At 42.8% G+C, this 24,420-nt stretch overlaps 1 protein-coding gene across 2 annotated transcripts in view; it reads right to left on the bottom strand.

Annotated features, from left to right (window-relative positions):
• The window catches only part of Phf20 (PHD finger protein 20), a 115,829-nt gene that overhangs the window by 35,683 nt on the left and 55,726 nt on the right, over positions 1-24,420 (bottom strand). The window contains exons 5-7 of one of the 2 annotated variants that reach the window (XM_075962734.1): positions 8,884-8,963; positions 5,512-5,899; positions 372-485 (exon numbers count right to left, since the gene is read on the bottom strand). In XM_075962734.1, coding sequence (XP_075818849.1) covers positions 372-485; positions 5,512-5,899; positions 8,884-8,963 — 582 coding nt within the window. The remainder of the gene's footprint in view (positions 1-371; positions 486-5,511; positions 5,900-8,883; positions 8,964-24,420) is intronic. The other variant, XM_075962735.1, reaches the window with a different exon arrangement.

Raw genomic sequence — 24,420 nt, 5'->3', positions numbered from 1 at the left:
TCCTCAAACTCACAGAGATCAGCTTCCCTCTGCCTTCCTAGTGCTAGAGTTGAAGGCACATGCCACCATGCCTGGCTAAAATTTTTCTCACCACATGAAGTTCATCCTTACTAGGTCATATAATATCTCAAAAGGAATCCCAATCAAATACACTTTAAGGAGGCAGATATGCTATCACTGAGCCCAACACAAATACAGATCACGTTGCTTCCAGCAAAAACCTACTGACACAAGCACATTCCACTCACATTCACATTAGCTTAAGGACAGTCATGAGCACTCATAAGAAACAGGACTGACAGACAGAACACAGAGGTTGACCCAAATAACTTATCAAATTCTAGGCACATATACATAAATTAGAGACTCACAGGAATTTTTGTCAAGTCGGGAACGTTTTAATGGGATGTCACTTCCTTTTGATATTTTCCGTCTTCTCAATTCCAATGTTATTGGTTGCAAAGTTTGAGAGTTTGAATCTACAGCTGTAATATATACAAAGCACACAAAAATATATAACTCTTAGTGCCTAACTGAATCTTTTTACAAATAAAACAATATTTTGTGTGTGTACACACACACACATACACACTTTATATATAGAGAGAGAGAGGAGAAAGATATCCTTATAGATATTAAGATACAGTAAGACCCTGCCTCAAAACTTTAAAAAAGATACATTATTAAACTCTGAAAATGAACATTCATACTTTAAGGAAAAAGACAAGACAACTAATTAACAGAGTGACAAACTGTGTCCTTGGGAAGATTTGACACACTCTGCAGACTGACTTACTCAGTTTCTTTTTGTGGTCTTGCCTAGGCTCTAGCACTTCTAAAACCTCTTTAAAACACCACATTCCAACATGACCTCTTAAAAACATAAAGGTTCGCCGGGCAGTGGTGGCACACGCCTTTAATCCCAGCACTTGGGAGGAAGAGGCAGGATCTCTGTAAATTCGAGGCCAGCCTGGTCTACAAGCTAGTTCAGGGCAGGCAACAAAGCAACACAGAGAAACCCTGTCCCGAAAAACCAAATAAATAAATAAATAATACAAATGTTTGTAGGCAATATAAAAGTCTTGGCAGGGGACAGGAGAGGGATGGTGTCTTACTAAGTTGCTGAGGGTAGCCTGGAATTTGTAAGCCCCCTGCCTCAGTCTCTGGAGGAGATGGACTGCAAGCATGCACTACTACTGCACATGCTCCTGTCGTCTTGTTTTATTTGGAGGAAAGGAAAAAAAATTGGACAGTGTAGTACCTCAGAGGCTGGTCTCAAACTAGATATATAGCAGAGGATAACTTGAAACTCCTGATCCTCTTGCCTCTACCTCCTGGGGCTACAGACAGTCACTACCATATAAAGCTCCTGCAGTATTGTGAAAGGGTACTGCAGGAAAACAGGAGCTCACAAAGTCTAGATTGGTGGTTCTCAACCTACGGGTTGAAACCCCTTTGACAAACCTTTAGCTCAAAAAACATTTACATTACAATTATAACAGTAACAAAATTATAGTTATAAAGTAGTAATGAAAATAACTTTATGGTTGGGGGTTAACACATGAGGAACTATATTAAAGGGTCACAGCATTAGCAAGGTTGAGAACCACTGGCCTTGAACTCCGTACGTAGCTAAAAATGACCCCCACTTCTCAAATGCTGGGATTACAGGCTTGTACCACCAGTGCCTGACTCACACGCATTTTGAGCATCAAATCTTTTCAAAACCTACTGCCCAGTCCAAAGACAGAAAAGAACTAAAACTAAACAAATCCTGACCTACCCAGTACTTAGAAAACCCACCCATGCAGGCTCACTCTTAAAATCTGTGTCAAGGTTAGGGCTTGATTACTGTTTTCATTGTCTACCTGCTACTCAGTGTTTTTGTTCTGTTTTGTATTGTTTTGAAGATCTAAATGAAAACCAACACAAATCTCAGTGCCCCAGACATGGCTGTAGAGCACTAACCCAGCAGGGTAGACACTAAGTCCCTGGAGGTGCTTCATTTTCTATTTTTAAGCTTAAAGCACAAGACACTCTCCTCAAATCTGAAAGATGAAAATCCAAAAAGAGTCGGAAGAAAGATTAGGGAGCCTGGCAAGAAAGCAGGACTAAAGAATCTGAGGAGGGGCAAAAGAAGATAGAAGAGGACTATGGACAGGAAAAGGAGGATAGAAAGCAAATGGGAGGAAAAAGAGAAAAGACTCAGGCAAGGTCAGCAGCTTCGGTGTGGCAGAAGAAGAGAGGCAGCACCCAGCTCTGAGGAGGCAACCCCCATTCTTGGCTCTTGTTATATTCAATCTTCCCAACATATCAACATTATTCTATTCCAAGTGGAGGAAACTTGGATCCAAGGTTGAATCTAAGCTAAACATCAACACAAACCAGTCTATTCTACACAGCTCAGAGTCTGCTCCCAATCAGATCTGTGTAATCTGGGGAGCTCAAGACTCCACCACGTCAATGAACGCAGGCTACTTGATTTCTTAAGGGTGCCTGAACTATGTACACAGCATCAGACAAGCCTTCTTCCTTTTGATACCACATACAAACACGGACCTATAGAGAACCCAAGTGTTCCCCTAACTTCCCCAGAACACCTCATCTAGGAAACTTGTTAACAGCCATGAGCCCAAGGTCTCCACAGATACTGACCAGGGAGTACCTGGGCACAAGTGTGGCCTGTTCTTACAAACGCCTCAGTCCAGTAATGGGAAACTTGGGAATGCCCCTCTCTAAAATATGTTCTAGCTGGTATGCAACCACACACTTAAAAAAGCAAGAAATGAATGCAGGGTAGACTGAAACCTTGGATGGCTCCAGAGAGAAGTCTGTGACCTGGGACACAGATATGTCAGTACATACTCCAAAGACTCCAAACCGCAGCAGGAAGAGCTAAACTGAGTTGCAGACAAGTCCCATTTTCTATCTCTTCTTTCTCCCTGCATAACTGCCCTTCTCCAACTTTCAAAAGAATGTCTGCTTTGGGGTCTCTAGATGTAGCATGGTATGAAGCATTTGTGTGAGCAAACATTGGGTTCAATCCCTGAAGGGGGGGGAGGGGAGCCTGCCTCTCACTCCCTATCTGAACGTGGTGTACTACCCGGGATGGTTCAAACCTCTAGACGGTTCCAACTCACTCTTCATCCTTGAACACAGACGCACGGGGTACCATCTCAATCTTTCTGAGGACAGTATACAACTAGTACCACTCTCAATGCAGAGAGAGCTCAGTTCATCAGGAGTCCCACAGGCCTTGGTATTACTGCTTAATTCTTTCTCGAAAGGCAATCAAGACACGAACTAAACTTAAGGACAATGCTGTTCAACAGAAATACAATGAGAGCAACAAACGTAAGTTCACGTGTGACCAAATTTTTAAGCAATCATACTAAGAAATTAAAAACTAACTTTAAGAATCTATTTTATTCAAACCAATCCATCTATAAAACATTTCAACATGTAGTCAATATGAAAAATAAAAACCAAGAGAGGGCTGTGGGCATAGCTAACAGCAGACACAGCACTTGTTTATCATGCAGAAGGCCCTGGGTTTGATCCCCAGCACAGCCAATTTAAAAATAGGGGGGGGGGGGGTTGGTGGTGGTGCAGATCTTTAATTCCAACAGGTGGAGGAAGGAAGATTTCTGAGTTTGAGGCTACCCTAGTATACAGAGAGAGTGAGGTCCAGGACAGACAGGGCTAAACAAAGAAATCCTGTCTCGATAAACAAACAATCAAAAAACCAAAGGAAAAAAGACTTTTTACATTGTTTTATTTGTGTGTGTGTGTGTGTGTATGTGTGTGTGTGTGTGTGTGTGAGTGTGAGTGTGAGTGAATACAAGTCCTGCATATCACAGAGCAAGTGTGGAGATCAGATGACAATGCAGGGGATTGGTCCTTGTCTTATACCTTGAGATAGAGTTTCTCTTCCCATCCCTTGCTGTATGTGACAAGGTTGCTGGCCCACAAACTCCCAGTGAATCTCCTGGGATGGGCAATCTAGAATTACAGACATGCACTAAAGTGTCTGCCCTTATGTGGGGTCCGGAGAGTCGAATTCAGGTTAGCAGTCATATGCCAAAAGGGCTTTACCCAGTGTTTTAAAGGGGGAGGCATGTATTTCACCTGAAGACAAATCAGGTTGTATCTAGACTCCTATAAAATTAGAACTCAGATTTGAGGAGGATAAACTACTACATAAGTAACTTAAGGTAGACTTTTCCACTAGGTATCAGTGAATGGGCTATTACTCCAGTTTTGACAAAATACATTTCATGTCAAATTTTACATTTTAAATTATATACTGAAACTGCTTAAACTTGTACTGAAAAAAGAGATACTGTGGGCTAGGGATGTAGCTCAGTGGTGAAGCATGCGTTTATCATGTGCAAGGTTATGGGCTCCAAGGCCAAAAAAAATACAGACATTGCTTGAAAATGTGATCGAGTTCACAGTTTTTCAATGTTCATGCAAACTGAACAGAGAATGTGCAAAGAAGGAAGTCTAAAGAGCACAAATACACTCAGTCATGGGTGAGTTCCATCTAGACATCCGGGGACTGCTCTTCCTGCTACCAAACCACTTGAGGAATTCCAAGCTTATTATACTTCTTTTTTATTTTATTTTATTTATTTTATTTTTGCTTTTTTGAGGCAATGTTTCATTCTAACATGAACTGACCTGGAACTCACTATGTAGCCCAGGCTAGCCTTGAACTCATGGCAATCCCCTAGCTCAGAGTTTATACTTCCTTTAAATAACTGGATATTATTCCTTAAATCTATATTGAATCCTTAATTCTTACCAATTTAATTACCAAATTATCTTTCTATTTAGACTGAGATGTCCCCTTCCATAAATATCTTTTAAAAGCTCAATGTCTTTTTTTGAGACAGGGCCTCATCATCACAAAGCCCCAGCCAGTCTTGAGCAGTCATCCTCCTGCTTCTGCTTCCCGAGTGTTAGCGTCACACGTGTGAGCCGCAATGCCCGGTAAGAGCTCGATTTTAAAAAGTGCACTTGCCTCCAGCTCTAACTTTTGGGGGGGGGGGGCTGTCTCCCTCAGAGGCTCATGTTTGTGTGTGCTTGGTTCTGGTACTAAGGCCTGGACCCAGGGTGTCATGCAGGCTCTGAGTGTGCCCTACTGCTACTTGTACCTCCAGCCCCTGTTGCCTCAGCTCCCATTCTTCTCCCCTTTCATGTTTGCCCACCAGGATGTTATTTCCTCAGACTGACGTCATGTGAGCAGGCACAAGGAGAAGGCCTCAGTTCCCTTGGCTCTTTCAGGGAAGATGGGCTGTCCACTCAGAAGCTCAGCCACGGCCACACTCCCAACATGTTCACCTGGACACACACCTCACTGAAATTCAGCTCCACAGGCATGATTCGTTTTCAGGCCACAAGCAAGTCACAAACACGAAGGACTGAAGTACAGAAGGTATAAAGAACCACAAAGGCCACAGGAGAACACTGGCATCACCCATTGCAGAGCCCGCGTGGGAAACTCACCAGTAGGAGCTATGGAAGGGGGTCTGCCTCGTTTTCTTTTTGGCTCCTTCGGGTTCTCTTGTGGACTCTTCACAAGGTCATTTTCAGGCTTCTTTTCCACCTGGACATCCCCAGAGTACTCCCTGTCGTTCTCCGAAATGTTCTCCTTGTCTTCCTTCTCGTTCTTGGGAAGGCTTTTCTCTGACACTTTGCCCTTTTCTGAGCAGGTCAGCTTTCCTTCTTTGTCAGGCTGTTTGGGTCGCTTTTCTGTCTTTAAGGCTTTTTCCACTTTGTCTTTCTTGACGTTGGCCGTGGCTTTTCTCTGTTCTTTAAATTTCTCTCGTTTCTCAGAAGATGACGAAAGACTTTTGTGATCTGTTTCTTTAGGCCTAGCATTACCCACAATATTCTAAAATGAGCAAAATAGCGATGAAACACTTTGTGATTACTTGCAAATACACAATCAGGAGGTTGCTTGCACACTTATGCAGACAATGAAGACACTAAGAGGACACAGGCCGGGTCATACGATGCAAAGCACCAGGAGAGTATCTGAGCTTGGAGGACTAACCCTACGTTTAAGCCTCCTTCTGAGACTCTACAATCTCCCTTATGACAAGGAGCCACATAAGATGAGTTAAAGGGATGTCAACTAGTGGGACTCTTGACTAGAGGCAGTGTTTCTAACAGAAGTGTTCTCACTTTCTTATTCAGGGCTTTTCAGAGGCCCAGTGTATGTGCTGCCCAGCTTTATGAAGAAGAAAACCAACTGGTAACTGGAGGCTTAATAAGAATACTGTTCAGAATGCCCAAGACAGACCAAGGACTCACGTCTCAGGTTCCTTTCTGCTAAGCCACTTACTGGGTTCCTGAGCTGTTGGATGTTTTCTCCACTGAAAAGTAGTACTGCTTCTAATTTGTTACTAAATTACTTTAAACTTCATTCTAAAATCTTGTGTCCTAGTGTGACTCTCTCCTAATAAAATTGACTCTAAAAGTTAGAATTTCTAACATTATAATTAAGTTTGTTTATGCATGAATCCCTCTTCTACAATCCTGACATCACAGGGCATCCCTAGCACACACATTCTAGGTGCACTGATTTCTCCAGAAGCAGGAACGGAATTCTCAAATGCTCAACAACCAAAAATAAATTTGTCCCACAGGGAAAAGTTATAAACAATGAGACTTTTTTCTTTTTTAGTTCTAATACTATTCTGAAAAAAGCCAGACACTGAGAGGAACAATTAACAGACATATGCAGTTGTACCCCTTCTAGTAGGGGGTAAATATCAATTCTGATCAAAGATTTGAAAGTTCCTACTTCGTTCAGAAATGAATTTCCCAAAACAGACTTTGCTAACAAAATAATCAGACTTCACAGTGTGTACAAACACCCTGATGTGCACCCGGAAACGAGTCATTTCAGGGTAGCTACATGCATACTACAGAACACTGTAGAGCTACCAAACAGCTGAAACTTCAGATAAAGGAACTCTGGGGAATGTTATATTGTTAAAAGAACAAGCTATAGACAGTACATGCACTTGACACTAATTCTGGGACTAACACACACATTTCTAACAACAACAAACCAGCAGGACAGACACAAAGTGTCAAACACAAAACAAGCAGAAGCCCTTCATCTGAGTGGGGTAGTTTTGCTTTCCTTCTGCTTTCCAGCACTTTCCAGATTTCCTACAAGTAAATATTCATTTTATAAACTCAGAAAATAAAATGTGACTCAAGACTAAAATTATCAAAACATTTAGAGTAACAAGATTCTACAGTAAAAATTCACCTATTCCAATACTTCATAAAAAATTTTTAGTCAGCTTGAGTCAAAGGACTACAGCCTCTTGACAGGTAGGTGTAGGGTGTCTGTGTGTGTGTGTGTGTGTGTGTGTGTGTGTGTGTCTGTCTGTCTGTCCATCTCATCTATACATGCACATCTTGGAGCTGCCCGGTGTGTCTTGGTGGCCTGCTGGGATTGAGAAAAGGTGAGACACTCAGAGGCACCGGAACTGAGAAGGGAACTGCTTGTAAATCTTCCCCCAGCAAGGCCCCACCTCCAGGCCATAGTCAATTTACTGAATAAATAGTTAAACTCTATGGGGTTCATGGCTCATACATATATTCCCCAGCACCTGGGTGGTGAAGCAGGGGATCACTATGAGTTAGAGGATAGCCTGGGTGAGAGTAAGAATCTGTTCCAAAATACAATTTTCTTTAAAAAGTCGAACCTTCCCTATAAAGAGCTGCGGAGTCTCAGGACCTCTCTATCTACCAGTTCCATTCAAGCCAGTATTTCAGTTCCTCTGCCTTTATCAACTCATTCCACAAAACTTCACCACAAAAATGGCAAAGTTAAGGACAAAATGGCACAGTCAAGCACAAGGGCCACTTTTTAGATGCTTGAGAGGCAAGCAAAGAAAAAGAAAGCATCCGTCATCTGGGCAAAGTGTCAGCATGTTCTCAATGCTCTCTAGAGGAAAACCAGCAAAGGCAAAACGTTCCTGAGGCTCCTTGAAAGTTCTTCTGCCCTCAATATTTATAGAAAATCTGGTGAAATCTGTGCCAAGTGGAAGCACTTGATCATCACAAGAAAAGAACCAACAGGTTACAGCACCCGCAGTCCCACTTCCACCCAAGCAGAGGAACCAGTAAGGATGTCTCAGAACCAAAAACCTTTGGCTAACTTGCTTTAGCTGTTTCATCAGTAACTATCAGGATTATAAGCAGTCCAAAAAACACCAATACACAAACTCTGGTTTGATTAAAACATGAGGAGGAAAGACACCAAAGAGGGAGAAATCATAAAGTATTTTAAGAAGTCTCAGAGCTCTGTAGAGAAAGTCTGTTACAGTGCTCAAATGTTCAAACTTCCTATGTTGGGTGAGGGTACAGGAAGAGGATAGAGTCAGAACACTTGAAAAGAAATGAGAGAGGGCTGGGGAGATGGCTCAGTGGTTAAGAGCATCGCCTGCTTGTCTAAAGGTCCTGAGTTCAATTCCCAGCAACCACATGGTGGCTCACAACCATCTGTAATGAGATCTGGTGCCCTCTTCTGGCCTGCAAGCATGAATGTAGGCAGAATACTGTATACACAATAAATAAATAAATCTAAAAAAAAAAAAGAAATGAGAAAACAAAAATTAAACAATGGGGAATATACTTAGCATTTTCAAAGAAGAAAATCTGTGTTAAAAGAAAAAGACAAAGAAATACAAATATCACAACTTTTGAAAACCCGTGTTATTACTTTCTGGCCAAACTGTCAGATGGAGGAAATAAAGACTTGTCATCATAAACACATGTAATGTCTTTATTTGAGAAACAAAAGTACAATGTTAGCATAGTTCAGAACACAAAGCACAAAACCACATTTCTCACCTGATCTTTGGAAAAAGCTTTGACATGAATATGTTTGACAGTTTGAACTACTCCATCATAAAATTTCACAGTGTAAGTACCTAAAATTCAAGAAGATATGATTTTAACTTGCTGTTTCATGAAAGCAGCAACTTTTAAAGAATATACACAAAGGAGCTCCAAATACAATAAATGTGCTTTAAAAAAAAAGCTGAAGAATCACACTGAGGGCAGATTCACAGTGGCAAAGTACCCTCTTAGCATGCGCAAGACCCTAAGTTCGATTCCTAGCACACACACACACACACAAAGGCAAATTTAGCTTCCTATTTGATTGGTCAGACTGGTTTATTTTTTTAATCTAAGCAATTCAAAATTCACTTTAAAAATTTTATGCTGTTTGATTAAAATAAGAAATATGTACACTGAATTTGAGCCAAGGGGAAAAAAGAACAGTAAAACAATTAAAAATAGATACAGGCTTACTAATTCCTCGGTGAGTGGCATTCGCAATTTAATCTTTACTTGATTTTCTGTTTTGAAGGGCAGTAATCAAGTATTTTTTAGAGGTTGTGTGAACCTTAAAATCTGTGAACCTATCTTGGCCAAAATGCTAAATGCTATCCAGCAGTTGTTCAATAGGAATCCTGTGAAATATTAAAGATAGAAACCCATACATCTAGGTATGTTTGTTTGTGGATTTCTTGGTGCTGGCAATTGAACCCAGGGCCTTGTACATGCTAACCTCTCAATCAATCAAATCTCCACCAGAGCAGAGTGACTCACTACTTACCCACTGAAACACTGTAACATTTCCATCTCCTCTTATTTTTTAATAAAGTAATTTTTAAAAATTATGTAGTTGAAAATAGCAGTTGCACGCTGATGCTGGCTCTTACCAACTCACAAGCTGTTTTTTTTTTTTTTGAGACAGGGTCTTATAATATAATTCAAATCAGCCTGAAACACACTGTGTAGCAGGGTTTGGCTTGATTTCACAGCTATTATCCTACCTCAACCTCCCAAGTGCTGGGATTACAAGCATAGGCCACCACAACCAGTTCTATCTTCATAGTGTGCAACAGAAGTATCTTCCTACCTAGAGAGTATCACTCAGTGAGCCTCAGGCAGCCAACTTAAACAAGCAACCATATTACATTTGGTAAAGGCTTTCTGGCTTTCCAGCTAGTTACAGCCAGTTCCCTCTACTTTGAAATCCTCATTTGCCACCTGCGGAAATTTACAAAAGGTCTTCAAAATCAGAGAACGTATCTCAACTTCTTCCTCATACAGTACTCAACACACAACAGTCCAATGCTCAAAGCTACCACACCAGTGACACTGGCAACCTCCTGAGAAATGTAGCTCACCAGCCCTACCTTGGAGAGACGAAATGAGAAGTGCTGGGAGCTGGACACAAGGGGGTTTTTAGCAAGTCCTACAGGTGGTTCAAATGATATAAAGCTGAGAAACACCTCCGAAGGCAATTGGCAGCTACCTCTAGACCTTTACTGCAGACCATTATCCAACAGACATGACCACCATAGAAGGAAACTAACTAGGAACCTCTCAGAACACACAGACAGGCTTGGTCAAGTAAAAGAGCAGCAGTTAGATTCAGGATAGTACAGAGGACACCCGGGAAAGAAGGCATAACTATTCTCTATACAGGAGGCTCAGCAATGTCATTCTTAGGCCACGACAGCAAATGTTTAAGCTCCCGTCTTTCTTTCCCTGCCCACTCAGTGTGGGTGATATCTAGCAGAAGAGCAACTGCTAAAGAATACTAAACAGAGCTGTTTCTTTGGGTTTTTAAGATTGACTTATTTTTAATTATTTTCTTTTATTTATACTTCATGTATAATGGGTATTCTGCCTGCATATATATTTGTGTACCATATGTTTGCAGTGTCTGAGAGGTCAGTAGAGGGTGTCAGATCCCCTGGAACTGGAGTAAGCCACCGTGTGGTTGCTGGAAATCAAAACTGGGCCTTTGGAAAGAACAGGCAGTTCGCTAATCACTGAGCGATCTCTCCAGCACTCCTTCTGATTTTCTGTGTTATATTTTTGTGGGGGTGGGTGGGGTTTACTTGTTTGTTTATTGTTGTATGAGATAGGGTATTATTCTGTAGACTAAGCTGGCCTTGAATTTAATAGGTAGCTGAGGCTGACCTCAAATTCATTGTGGTTCTCCTGCCTCACCAATGCTGGGATTATGGACAAACAGTGACACTATATCCAACCTTTGAAGACTTCTCAAGGGCTAGGGAGATGGCTCAGTTTAGGGCCCCAGTACTGATACGAAAAAGACTAACTCCGAGGCCTATAATCCCAGCACTTAGGAGGCAGACACAAGGAAATGCTTGGTACTTACTGACCAGCTACTGTAGCCAAAGTTCTAGGTTCAGTAAGAAGCATTATCTGAAAAGATAAGGTAGTGAGCAGAGAGGGGGTGGGGAGAGATATGTACAGATACATATATACTAAACAAACAAGTAAATAAAGACTTCTCAAGCAACATGGTGCAATGTATCTCTGGCTATGTAGGGATAAAGCTGAGAAATGACAACATCAAGATTAAGCGCTCCTGTATTTTTAAATTCAATTATATTTTATTTTGTGTGTACTGGTGTTTGTATGTATGTCTGTGTACTACTGTGTGTCTGTTATTCACAGAGGCCAAAGAGGGCACTGGATACCCTGGTTTTATAAACAGTTGTGAGCCAACATGTGGATACTGGAAATCAAACCCAAGTCTCCTGGAAAAGCAGCCAGTGCTCTCAACTACTGGGCCATCTCTCCAGCCCTCTCCTTCAATCTTAAATACTCAGTGTGCTGACAAGCCACACTGGACAATACGGTTAACAAAGAAAATACAGTACATTAAAAAGAAAACAGTCAGTCAAGCGGTGGGGGTGTAAACCTTTAATCCGAGCACTTCAGAGGCAGAGAGAGGCAGACAGAACTCTGAGTTCAAGGCCAGCCTGGTCTACAGAGCAAGTTCCAGGACAGCCAGAGTTACACAGAGAAACCATGTCATCTCAGGGAGAGAGGGAGAGGGGAGGAAAGAGAGGGAGACAGGGAGTGAGAGAAACAGTTGTCAAATACGATGACATGTAGGTACCTATGTACCTACACCTGGAAGACTGAGACAGGACGACTGCCTTGAATTCTAGATCAGTTTGGGATATAGTGTGATAGACTGACTCAAAAGAGAGAAAGTAGCGGGAGAGGAGGCCTTCCATTTTTAGAGATATTTTCAAGCTGTAAAAGTAGTAGAAGAATGGACCACCATTTTCAGCTGTTTGGGATTCACTTTGAAGTTAACTCTCTCCAATGGTAGAAGCCTTACATGAAGGGAACCCAAGTTGCACATTAAATCTAAGACAGGACTTAAAGCTAGGAAGAACACCTCATGCCTTTAATCACAGCATTCAGTAGGCTGTCAAGTCCAGTCTGGGATACCAAGTAACAATTTGTCTCAAAAACAAACAACAATGAGCTAAAATTAAAACACACCTGCCTACTGACCTCTGACCAGTTCTTTTCCTATTGTCCATGGCCAAGGCCCTGATGCCTAAGTCCAAACCACAGATCCAGAACACCAGCTGGCCACTATGAAATGACCCAAACTCTGGCCAAAGATTTGGAGGCCCCCACTGCTACAAAGCAATATCCCACCCACTCCTGACCCCTTCGACATCCAGGAAAGAGCTATCATCTTGAAACTTTCTTCTGGCTCACACTCAACAGCCTAAAGAATATATCAGAGGAAAGATGGCATGACAATAGCCTAGCCCCACTTCTGAAGCAAGGCCCCAAATCTATTTTCATGATGACTGTGTAGAACTTAAACATTTTCCCAAGGGATAGAGAGTGGTTAAGAGCAGGCACTACTGTTCTAGAAGGTCAGTGTTAGGTTCCTAGCATCCACATCAGGCAGCTCACAACTGCCTGTAACTCCAGCTCCAGGGGATCTGACACCCTTTTCTGGATTCTGCAGGCATACACACACAATTAAAAAAATTTTAAAGAACATTTCCCCAGAAAATAGAGTGTTCTGCTGGCCACAAATCACAGCTAACAGATAACATGTAAATATGTGAGAGAAGTAAAAAAATAAATACATCCTTGCCTGAGGATACAGCTCAGTGATACAGCACTTGCATAGCATTCAGAAGGCTGTTTCACTCCAGTAACAACAAAATTGTAGCCTGCCCTTATCTCCTCTAGCCTGAGGTACCTGGGAGAGTTTAAGCAGCCCTTTATCAGTGCCAGGTCAAACAAAGGAAGGCCTTGAGAAGAACTCAGCAATCAGATGATCTTGGAAGCAGTCAAAATGCTGAAGGGGTATGAGAACCCAGCTACTGCTGCTCTGTGAGCTTTTCTTCTCTAAGGCCCATATAGCCAGTTCCAGAGCAGCCAGAGTTAGTTACACAGTGAGACTCACTCAAAAAAAAAAAAAAAAAAAAAAAAAAAACAGAAGTGAAAACAAGCAAAAACACATGTTTTCCCACCAGGTATGGTGGCCCATGAGTTCAGGAGGTGAGAACAAAGCCAGCCCATCAGAAAGCACCCAGAGAAGTACTTCAGCATCTAAGCACAAGACGTGCATATAGCATGAGGGCTTTCCTTCCCCAAGCCTTTGCTTCTGAGCTATTTTACATGCTGGACTTGCTTTCTGCCATAGGAAATTTCCCAAGACACTCAACCCAAGCTATATAGCCAGCCTTTTTACTTTTTAAGACAGGGTTCACTAAGATGGCCAGTGTAAGAAATAAAAATTGTTACGATCCATTTCAGTATGAGGCATGCTTAGAGTTCATTGGTTAGGGATAAGGCAGGAGGCACTAGGCCCTCCTTGTCCCAAAGTTTAGAGGTAGAAAGCTCCACATTTGGTGCTATATAACTGAGCCCACAATCAGAACATGGGGCACTCGTGAGCCCCAAATCAGTCAATAAACAAGGCTTGTGACCTAAACCAGTAATGAAAGACCCCTACCTAGCAGCATTAAGTTAGCAGCAGCAATAACGCTATTTTACAAGGCTTAAATTTTTGAGCAATATAATTAGAAGCTAGGACAGGGGAGTTTAACTTAGAGATAAGGGCTGTGGTCAGCTTAGGGGCAGGGACGCTGAGCAAGGCAAGATATCTCTGGTCAACCATCCGGACTGTCAGCAGGGGACTTGGGGTCCAAAGGAAGAATGACACCCTAAATAGGCCAGAATAGCATGTATATCTGATTTCTTGGAAACCACGAAATTGTACTCAGTTTGAACCCGAGCCTTATTTGAATTGCCCAATCAGAACCCTGTAACTATGCATCTCGCTTCTGTTCCCACGCTTCTGCTTCCCTACCCTATAAAAAAACCCACTGTTCCAACCTGAAGGTGCGCAAGTCCTCCGAAAGACTTGTTGCCCGCAGGTACCTGTGTTAATAAACCTCTTGCTGTTGCAGCCGTATGAGTGGCCTCGCTGTTCTTTGGGAGGGTCTCCCCAGACTGAAAGGCAGCCCACCTTGGGGGTCTTTCATTTTGGTGCATTGGCCGGGAAGTGGAGACCCCTGCCCAGGGATCACCGACCCACCACATCGGGAGGTAAGCTGGCCAGCGATCGTTCTCTGTGAATATCTGTGCTTCTGTGTTTCTGTGTATGCGCATGCGACCGTATCTGTATCTGTATCTGTACTAGTTAGCTAGCTAGAATCAGTATCTGGCAGATTCGTGGAGAAGCTGACGAGCTTGTACTCCCGGCTGCAACTCTGGGAGACGTCCCAGAGTGTCTGGGGCCAAATTTGTGGCCCGTCCGTATTCTGTGAATCCTACCAAAATAGGACTGTTCGGGGCACCCCCGCTGTCTGAAGGGTATGTGATTCTTCTGGGAGACGAGAGATCCGGACTCTCGCTGTCTCCATCTGAAATTTTGCTTTTGGCATCATGCCGAAACCGCGCCAGCGCATCTGTATTGTCTGTGTATTTTTGTGCTTAATATGTTCTTTGTTTTGTATATCTGTTTGTACTCGAGTCTAAATCTGGTACCATGGGGCAGTAAGTAACCATCTCTTTGACCCTAACTCTATGAAAATCCAAAAGGAACGCTGACAGCCTGCCCTCCCTTCACTTCCCTAGGCTGTGCTGCTGAACTGCCCTGCTTGCTGTTGCGAGGGGGGAGGGAGCAGGGCTGTTATCTCCTGCAGCACAGCCTGGAGCCAGGCCTAGGAGGGGCAACCAGCTCCAGCTCTGAGCAAACTTCTCAGCAGAATACAGGGCGGGCATGGCAGCAACCCTGGCCTGATCAGGGAAGGGGGCAGCTGTGGCCCCCACATCTGCAGGTGAGTCCCCTCCCCGGCCCAGCAGCAGCCGCCTTAGCTGTTACCAAGGGCGCCAATGCAGAGACGCTTGAACTGAGTTGAGGCTTCCAGGTGGCCCACCAAACCTGACCTGATGAGTTCCCTGGAGGGAATGCCTCCTGGGGCCTCTGGAATCCCATTCAGAGAAAAGCTGTTAGATTGCTGTGAGTACTGAGGTGGGGTATGGGAAGCTTGTGCTATACAACTAGGAGCTCACTGTGGACGGAGCTGAGGCTGAAGCCAGGTCCTGGGAGGATCCCCAGTGGGGTTCCCTATGGAGAAGGCTTGTTTTCCCTGGAAAATAAGGTGCTAGAGACTAAATGACAGCCCCCATCTGCAAATGCCATGTAAAACCTTGTGCCAAAGATCTGTGGCCCTTGCTCAGGGGAAATAGCTGGTGCTAACGCCAGGGTCACGGAACTAAGGCCTCCTGTGGAGACACATGCCAGCCAGTTGGGTCCAAACTGGTGCTAATTCCTCCCCACAGGACCCAGTAAGCCTGGGAACCTGCAGTAGGCTATTTCTCTGGGATTGGATACCCTATTAAAAAGCAAAAGGTCCCCTAAAGAACCTGGACCTTTCCGTTTTGGCAGTGGGGCAAGAGATTGCAAGTAAATATCCCTGTGGCTGTTGGTAAATGATGAATGTGGATTTAGGAGTGGCAGGTAATGGAGTAAGCTGACATTAAAAGGGCCTACCAGCTCTGATAACATCTGTCTTCTGGGGATACTCTATACCAGTCATCATGTGCTGCATCCAGGTAAAAGCCTCTGGTTTAAAAATTGGGAAAATTAAATTAAGTCACTTTAAAATAATATGCTTATAAAAAACTACAGATTGTTGGTTTTTATATTTCTTACTATGCAGTGTGTCCAGATGAAAATAAATTCAGGCCTGGCACAGGGCCAGGGCCATATGAACAGCCCAGCTGAGCTTCTAAGCCAGCCCAGGTTTAGATCTAAATTTAACACTTGTCTGCTCACAATGCTTGTGATAAGGTGGGGACCCCGCCCACATGGCCACATGGCAAAGATCTGCTAAAGCCTCTCACCCCACCACAATTGCAAGGGGGTGTTACTGAATGATGAGGTAGAGATAAAATGGCCCTTTTGACTCTTTATAATGTTTATGGATATTTAAAAAGAAAACATGGCAAAGATTCTCATTCATTATTAATATAAAAAGGTGCATTTTAGGTTGTTTTCAGATTCTGTCTATAATAATAAAAAGGAGGTCGCTAAGTTTTTAAGGTAATATGTTATCTAATTCTGAAAATCCACCATGCTAATGTTCAAAGTAGCTGTGAGCATAAATTGTCAAATGATATTTTTAATCCTGGTCAGTTTTACAGGAATAAGATAAAATCTCAGAATTGTTTAATTTGCATTTCCCTGATGATTAAGGATGTTATATTTAAGCAAATTTTAAATATCTTTCAGTCATTTCAAGTTCATTTTTTGAGAATTTACAGTTTTGGTCTGTGACGTAATTGTACTGAAATATTTATTTTTATGAGGATTAAGCTTCTAAATTCCTTATATGGTTTTAACATAATTGATAAAGACACCTTTCCTATTCTACAGGCTGATATTATGTTCTGTTAATTATATCCTTTGTTATACAAAAAGCTTCTCAGTTCTGGAGATTTCAATTACTGATTGTTTCCTTTAATGTCTACGCTACTGAGGCTATGTTCAAAATTCTATTTATATTGTTGCCCTTATGTTAAGGTCTTTAATTTGTTTGGATTTCAGTTTTGTGCATAGAGATAAATATGGATCTATTTTCATTCTTCTACATGATAATGTCTAATTAATTCTTAAAGGGAGAAACTGACAGTCAAAATGTTGGGCTCATGGCAAATCTCAGGGGGGGGGCTGCAAGGCACCCCACTAATTCGGCCAAGATAAGAGAGGTTCTCCAGGGGCCAGTTAAAATCTGTGTTCCTTAAATGATTAATAAAAGTTTACAAGCATTTTTACCCAACCTCTGAAGGTCAGCAGACAGCAGTAGTCATGGCCTACCTAGGACAGGCAACATCAGATATAAAAAAAGATACAGCAAATAGATGGGTTAAAAGATTATACTTAGTAAAGATTTGGAAAAAAAAAATGTTAAACAAGGGACAGAGAAAGAAAGAAAAGCGAGCGAGAGAGAGAGGCGGGAAGCAAAAAAAAAAAAAAAAGAGAGAGAGAGAGGACTCAGACAGATAAGGAGCGAGCCTGGGCAACAGAAGATCAAAGACAAATGAAGAGGGACACTGGAACTGAGTAAAGAATACGAACTGGACACCTTACAAACTATAAATTTGGGAAAAAGACAAATAAATGACTCGTTCCTCCCTGGTCACTTCTGAATGTATGACCAACGCCTTTTGTTGACCAAACGAGGGACTTTTGCTTTCGATGCTGTTTTCAGTTCTGCAGGAGATACAGGCTGCTTGTCTACCTCTGCCTCTACCACGCCCTCCTCACCGGGATGACCACCTCTCCCTGCCGTCACCGCTGAAGAAATCCTCACCTCCTAGCAACTGCCTTGATGCTGTGCTTGCTCTAAAGCCTGCATGAGCCCTGACTGCTCACTCTACAGTCTTGCTCCCCTCACCCATGTCAGACTGCGACACAGCAGTCAAATGCTACCACAGATGCCCTCCTGTGACAGACTACTGCTCCTGTGCTGGGCTGACGTCGATGGACTATGGATCCTGCCAGCATCTGCATAAAGGACAGGTGAATGGCAAAATGGCAGACTAAGCTGTGCCAGGCAGAGCCGAAAATGAGGGCGAAGCTTGCCTGGGGCACAAGGCTGGCGGTCCAAGCTGAGCAGGCACACAAGACTGAAGGTAAGCGGAAGGCGGGGGCAGCATTGGTGGACAGGAAGCAAATGATCTAGGCCAGTAGCCTCCCTTCAGAGATGGCGGCCCGACCAGAAAGCTGAACTTATGGCTTTGATACAAGCTCTACAGATGGCAGAGGGAACGTCTATACTAACAGCAGGTATGCTTTTACCCTCACCTGTATACACAAAGCAATATACATTTGCAGAAATTTTGAGCCTCCAGGAGGCCACACATTTACCAAAGAAGATAGCCATCATACATTGACCAAGATTGAGACACCCAATATGATGGCTAAGAAGATCATAAAAAAAGATCATCCTAAGGTTGGGGATGCCCAAGATAATCATGTCCCATAATAGACCTGCCTTTGTTGCCCAGGTAAGTTAGGATGTGGCCAAGATATTGGGGATCAATTGAAAATTAAGCTTACCAACCCCAAAGCTCAGGTCAGATAGATAAGATAAATAAAATTCTAAAAAAACAAATTGACATAATTGGCCCTGGAGACCAACAAAAATGACTGGACAGACCTCCCTCCCTCCTGTCCTGTTCTGGGTTCAAAACACCCCGGCATTGTTGCCACTAGTTCTGCTGCCTGGCTAGTTAGCTGCCGCTCATGTATTTGCTGAGAATGGCTGACCTTGATGATGGAATCCTGAGCTCAAGGCTTGCACAGGGCAGGCACATCTGCTATAAGATGGGCTTACATCACCTTTAAGGCTCTTCTTTCCTAAAGTCAGAAACCCACAGGGCTCTGCTCATTTTTTAATGTCTTTTAAAGCACAATATCACACAGCAGAAGCAAAAGGCAATTCTGTTCTCTTCCTCCTCTGTGTGTCTGGGACAGATTGACAGGAATTATTTTGTACTGTTTAAGACTTTTCCAGATCAGACCGTTTTGTGCAGATAACTGCAGAGATAAGCAAACACACCTAAAGCCTCCTTACTTCTGGACAGGTTTTGTTTTTCTAAAGCCTGGGTATTTATGTCCTCATTGGCTGTCCTCTGGCTTTAGGGCTTTTTGTTTTGTTTTAAACATTTGTCATCCTGTATTGCATTTTCTCTCATTGTTTGTTAAAGTTCTCACAATGGACACAACCCTGTACATTTGGATGAAGCTGATGCTACAGGATGCAATGGAAACCCGTAAATGCCATATGGTGCCAGCTGGACCAAAACTGACCTCTCCAGCACATTCTCTGGAGTTGAGGATCAACACTCCCGGTGTCTACAGTAAAAGAGATTTGTCTTCATAATACTGAACTTGTCTCTTATGAAAAGGCATGTGTTTCTTAGGGCTGAGTTAAGCTCTTTGTAGTCAATAGACTATTATTGCCACAGTGTTGGGTGCTATTCTCGGGTCTACAGTGGTTCACAATGTCTACCATATAGTTAATTTCAAGCCTCATTCAGACAATTTTGCCAAGAGCTATTCTGCACACCCTAGAGGTGTTCTACTATCTTCTCAACAAGGATAGTTTAAAGGATGGTTTATAAACCGCCTGGTACAATTTATAAAAGACAGACTTTCAGCTATCCAAACCTTGGTCCTCACTCAGCAATATCATCAGCTTAAACAATATGATCCAGAACATGTTAAGAATGCCCGCTAGTTGAATAAATGATTTTATTCAAATTCACAAAAAGAAATGGGGGGATGAAAGACCCCTACCTAGCAGCATTAAGTTAGCAGCAGCAATAACGCTATTTTACAAGGCTTAAATTTTTGAGCAATATAATTAGAAGCTAGGACAGGGGAGTTTAACTTAGAGATAAGGGCTGTGGTCAGCTTAGGGGCAGGGACGCTGAGCAAGGCAAGATATCTCTGGTCAACCATCCGGACTGTCAGCAGGGGACTTGGGGTCCAAAGGAAGAATGACACCCTAAATAGGCCAGAATAGCATGTATATCTGATTTCTTGGAAACCACGAAATTGTACTCAGTTTGAACCCGAGCCTTATTTGAATTGCCCAATCAGAACCCTGTAACTATGCATCTCGCTTCTGTTCCCACGCTTCTGCTTCCCTACCCTATAAAAAAACCCACTGTTCCAACCTGAAGGTGCGCAAGTCCTCCGAAAGACTTGTTGCCCGCAGGTACCTGTGTTAATAAACCTCTTGCTGTTGCAGCCGTATGAGTGGCCTCGCTGTTCTTTGGGAGGGTCTCCCCAGACTGAAAGGCAGCCCACCTTGGGGGTCTTTCAGTAAGACAGTTAATTGGGGAAGGGGTCCTAGCCTAGAAGAAAAGATCAGAAGTTCAAGCAATTGGGGACTTTGGAAACCACTGTCTTTTGCGTGAAATCAGCATGCTGTTCATTTTTGCCTTTTCTCTATGCTGATGTCTCTTTCTGTGGAATTTTATGTTAAAAAGTACTTTGTTTTCACTAGTCTTGTTTGTTTTGTTTTTTTGTTTTGTTTTTCAAGACAGGATTTCTCTGTGTAACAGCCCTGGGCCAAACAGTGTTTAAAAGAATACAGTTTCCATGTAATTATTTTGGGTAAAGCTAGCCATGTGGAGCCGGGGACGCAGACCGCTGCCGCTACTTACAACACATACAGGCAGACAGAACACTGTGTACATAAACAAATCTTTTAAACAAAACAAAACAAACAAACAAACAAAAACAAAAAAGCTGGGTATGGTGCCCCCACTTGTAATCTCAGCACTTGGGAAACTGATGCAGGAGGGTTGCTATGAGCTTGAGGCCAACACTGGCTGCCCAGTAAAAACAGGACAGTCAGGAGTATGGAGTAGGATCTTAATTCAAAACCAAAACAACAACCAGTTGTGGTGAAAGGATTTTACAGTCTTAGCACTCTGAAGACAGAGTGCAAAGGATCCAAGTCAAGGGCATCCTCAGCTACACAGTAAATTCAAAGCTGCCCTGGGATACAAAATTTTCATTAAAAAAAAAAAAGACCCATTTTCAATGACAAGTACTTTTCTCCCTCTTCTCCAAGTGTTAGCCAATTTCCCTAAGAAACTCTTTGTTATTTAGGGATTATAAATCATGCCAGACTCCTCTTGACAACAGTTGCTGCTCCCTACTCTGCCCAGAGTCCCCACAACCTGCTCAGTCAGTGCTCAGCTTCAGGAAAACCTCAGAGGAAACTAAGAGCAACCAGAAGGTAAACCAGCTGGGCGGCAGAGGTGCGAGGCAGAGACAGGCAGATTACTATAAGTTCAAGGCCAGCCTGGTCTACAGAGCTAGTTCCAGGTCAGCCAGGACTGTTACACAGAAAAACTCTATCTCAGAAGCTGGAGAGATGGCTCAGAGGTAAAGAACAGTGGCTGCTCTTCCAGAGGTCCTGAGTTCAATTCCCAGCAACCACATGGTGGCTCACAACCATCTGTAATAAGATCCGGTGCCCTCTTCTGGCCTGTAGGATACATGCAGGAAGAACCCTGTATACATAATAAAAAAAAAAAATCTTAAAAGAAAAAGAAAAACTCTAAAAAAAGAGGAAGAGGGGGGAGAGGAGGGGAGGGGAGGGGAGGGGAGGGGAGGGAAGGGGGGAAAAAGTTAAACCAAAGATGAATGCATAAGCTTCCCCTTATCGGCACAGGCTAGACAGAATAGCTTAAAGGGAATCAAAGGGCACCTTGGCAGCAGAGAGCCCCCTCCTTATAGGGCCTGTGGCTACTGAGAAAAACCAACTGAGGCAGGGAGAAAAATCCAAGGTAGGAATGAAAACAAAGTCAAGGTGGTAGAGCACTGTCCTGGCATGCATGAAGCCTTGGGTTTATTTAATCCCAGCCCCCCAAACAAAGAGAAAGATGGACAAACAGGGAGAAGGAAAGAAGATGTGGGGCAAGATGACACATGCCTGTAATCTCGGCATTTGGGAGGCTGAGGCTGGAGAAATAAGTACTACAGGTTCCAGAACCAGACCTGCTCTCAAAACAAAACAAGACAAATAAGCCCACATGGCCTAGAATGAAGCAGCATGAAGAAGGAATCACCTACTTATTCTGCCAGACCCAAGAATAAAGGCTAAGTCTAGAAACAGCACCTAAGAATCAGTGGACTGGGGGGCACAGCTCACAGAAAAGAAATCAGTGTCTTTACTTCCTAACTAGGCACAGATCTGAGCACCCACAAGGCTAGCTTTCCCAGCATGCTTTGATAACTTCAGAATTTACTCTACTCTATATCCTCTTGCCCTCTTCCAGTGAGCCTCAAGAACCAGCAAGACTGGCAGTACAACATAAACAGGCCTTGGCAGAAATCTGCACTCAGTCAACATGTCCTGCAACTGAGTAAATGAAACAGGTGGAATTAATTCAGAGCTACAAAACCAATCCACCAAAGTGGCCATGACCATTTCAGGAGCCCATGGTCTGACGACTCTCCTTCCTATAATATGAACTCATAAGGAAACAACAGAAAGGACTTTTTAAATTTGCAATGCTTTAGTTACCCCATTTATCTTGTTAATATTGTTTGATTTAATTGGTTGTGCTGTGTTGAGTCTTACTGTATAGCCCAGGCTGGCCTCTAACTCAGTATGTAGCCCAAAGCTAACTGCAAACTTGGGATCCTCTAGTCTATGTTGAATTACAGGCACATGCCACCATGCCCAACTGTAGTTGCCCCGTTTAAGAGCCTTCTAAAACTAATTAGTTATAGCCAATAATGTAGTCAATAATGTTTATTCCTTAAATAATTACTACAAAAAGTTTTCACAGCCATACCACACACCAACATCCTTCTTATCCTTACTAGGATCGTCTGCACCACCATGCAACTGCACTGTCCTCCAGCCCCTTTGTTCTGCCTTACTAGGTCTTTTGCTTGCTGTCATATGCCAAGTTCAGGGCTCTGTAAACACTAGACATAAACTGTCAGTACTAAGACTTCTGTGACCTCTATGAAACCACCCTCTACTCTTCTAAGAGATCACCCCCCCCCCAATCACCACCACAAAGCTCCTAAAATTCCCTTCCTCCATCTGCCCTTCCCTGGTTGTGTATCTGATCCGAGTCACTCTATTCCAATTCTATCCCCATGGACTCGGCCATCTTGGGAATTAAAGACGCTCCTGCTAACTGTTGCTGTTATCTTAAGGAGTGACTCGTAGAACACCCCCAAATTTTCATCCCAGCTGAAGGACTGATGTTCCCCAAGGGAGTCTCCAGAGCAGCTATCTTACTGGTGGGGAGAACATTTCTTGACCAGCACTAATCACTGTATAGTTTTTTCAGCCATTTATGAACCTAAAGAATGCATGATTACAAAAGATAGTAAAGAAAGAAAGAAAATCTTGAAAACAAGAATCTGGAGAGGCAGAATACATCTTGACCAACTATGTCTGTTTCTAAGAGGACTTGCAGTGGTTTAATATGTGAGCTTCTCTCCAAACAAGCTGTCTGTTAATATTTATGAAAACCACTAATCAGAGATGTTATTTTGAACATGGGCTTATAAATAAAAAACATAACCCAGGGAAAGATGGAATTATCCAAATGGACTTTATGTGAACTGGAAAAATCAATAACTACTTAAATAGCTCAGAAGATGGAGCCTCACTTTGGAGGTTTCTTTAGACAATGTCAACCTCCTTCAGACAAAACTTAATCATCCAACACTTGGCAGAGTACTGAATAAACAGCTAAATAATTTCATGGAATGAAAATCCAGTGTGGGCCAGGCATGGTGTACATGACTTTAATCCCAGCACAGGAGGTAGAAGTAAACAGGGATCTCTAATTCTAGGCCAAGGTGGTCTAAATAGTGATCCAAGCCAGCCGAAGCTTCATAGTGAGATTCTGTCTCAAAAACAGCAACAACAAAAAAATCTAATGTGGACTGTTGTTGGTTTTCTGTTCTGTTTTAATTTTTTATTCCTTTCAGTGCTTTGGATTGGTCCAGGGTCCCATGCATGCTAGATCAGGGCTCTCTTAGTGAGCTACATCTTCGGTCTCTTGACCTGATACGGAAGGGCCCTGATTGCTAGAAACATTCACTCCAGAGATCAGGGCCACAGAACAGACACCCTGCTGGACTATGCTAAGGAAGAGACACCACATGGACCCAAAGTCGCTTCCGATCATGAGAACTATTCCACATACCACTTCCTTGCACTCAAAAAAATGCAAGTTTTTAGATCAAAGTCCTTGCCCTGGATTCCCACAAGTGCAAAACTCTGGCAAAGTAACCACGACACTCAAGGTTCTATATCCCAGCACTCTAAATCACCTTGCATCCACAAAGCATATTTTCAAATGTTTGTTGGTGTCCATTTAATATGCAAGCTTTTAACTAATAAATAAAATAAACAATGGTGTTTATTTCACCAAAATATCAAGAAGTTCTAGACAGAATGGACCCACAGACTTCTCATCAGAGTCCAATGTGATTGGTTGACG

This window comes from Microtus pennsylvanicus, chromosome 2 (assembly GCF_037038515.1).
Source record: "Microtus pennsylvanicus isolate mMicPen1 chromosome 2, mMicPen1.hap1, whole genome shotgun sequence".
NCBI lineage: Eukaryota > Metazoa > Chordata > Mammalia > Rodentia > Cricetidae > Microtus > Microtus pennsylvanicus.
This window is presented reverse-complemented; position numbering and strand designations above follow the sequence as displayed.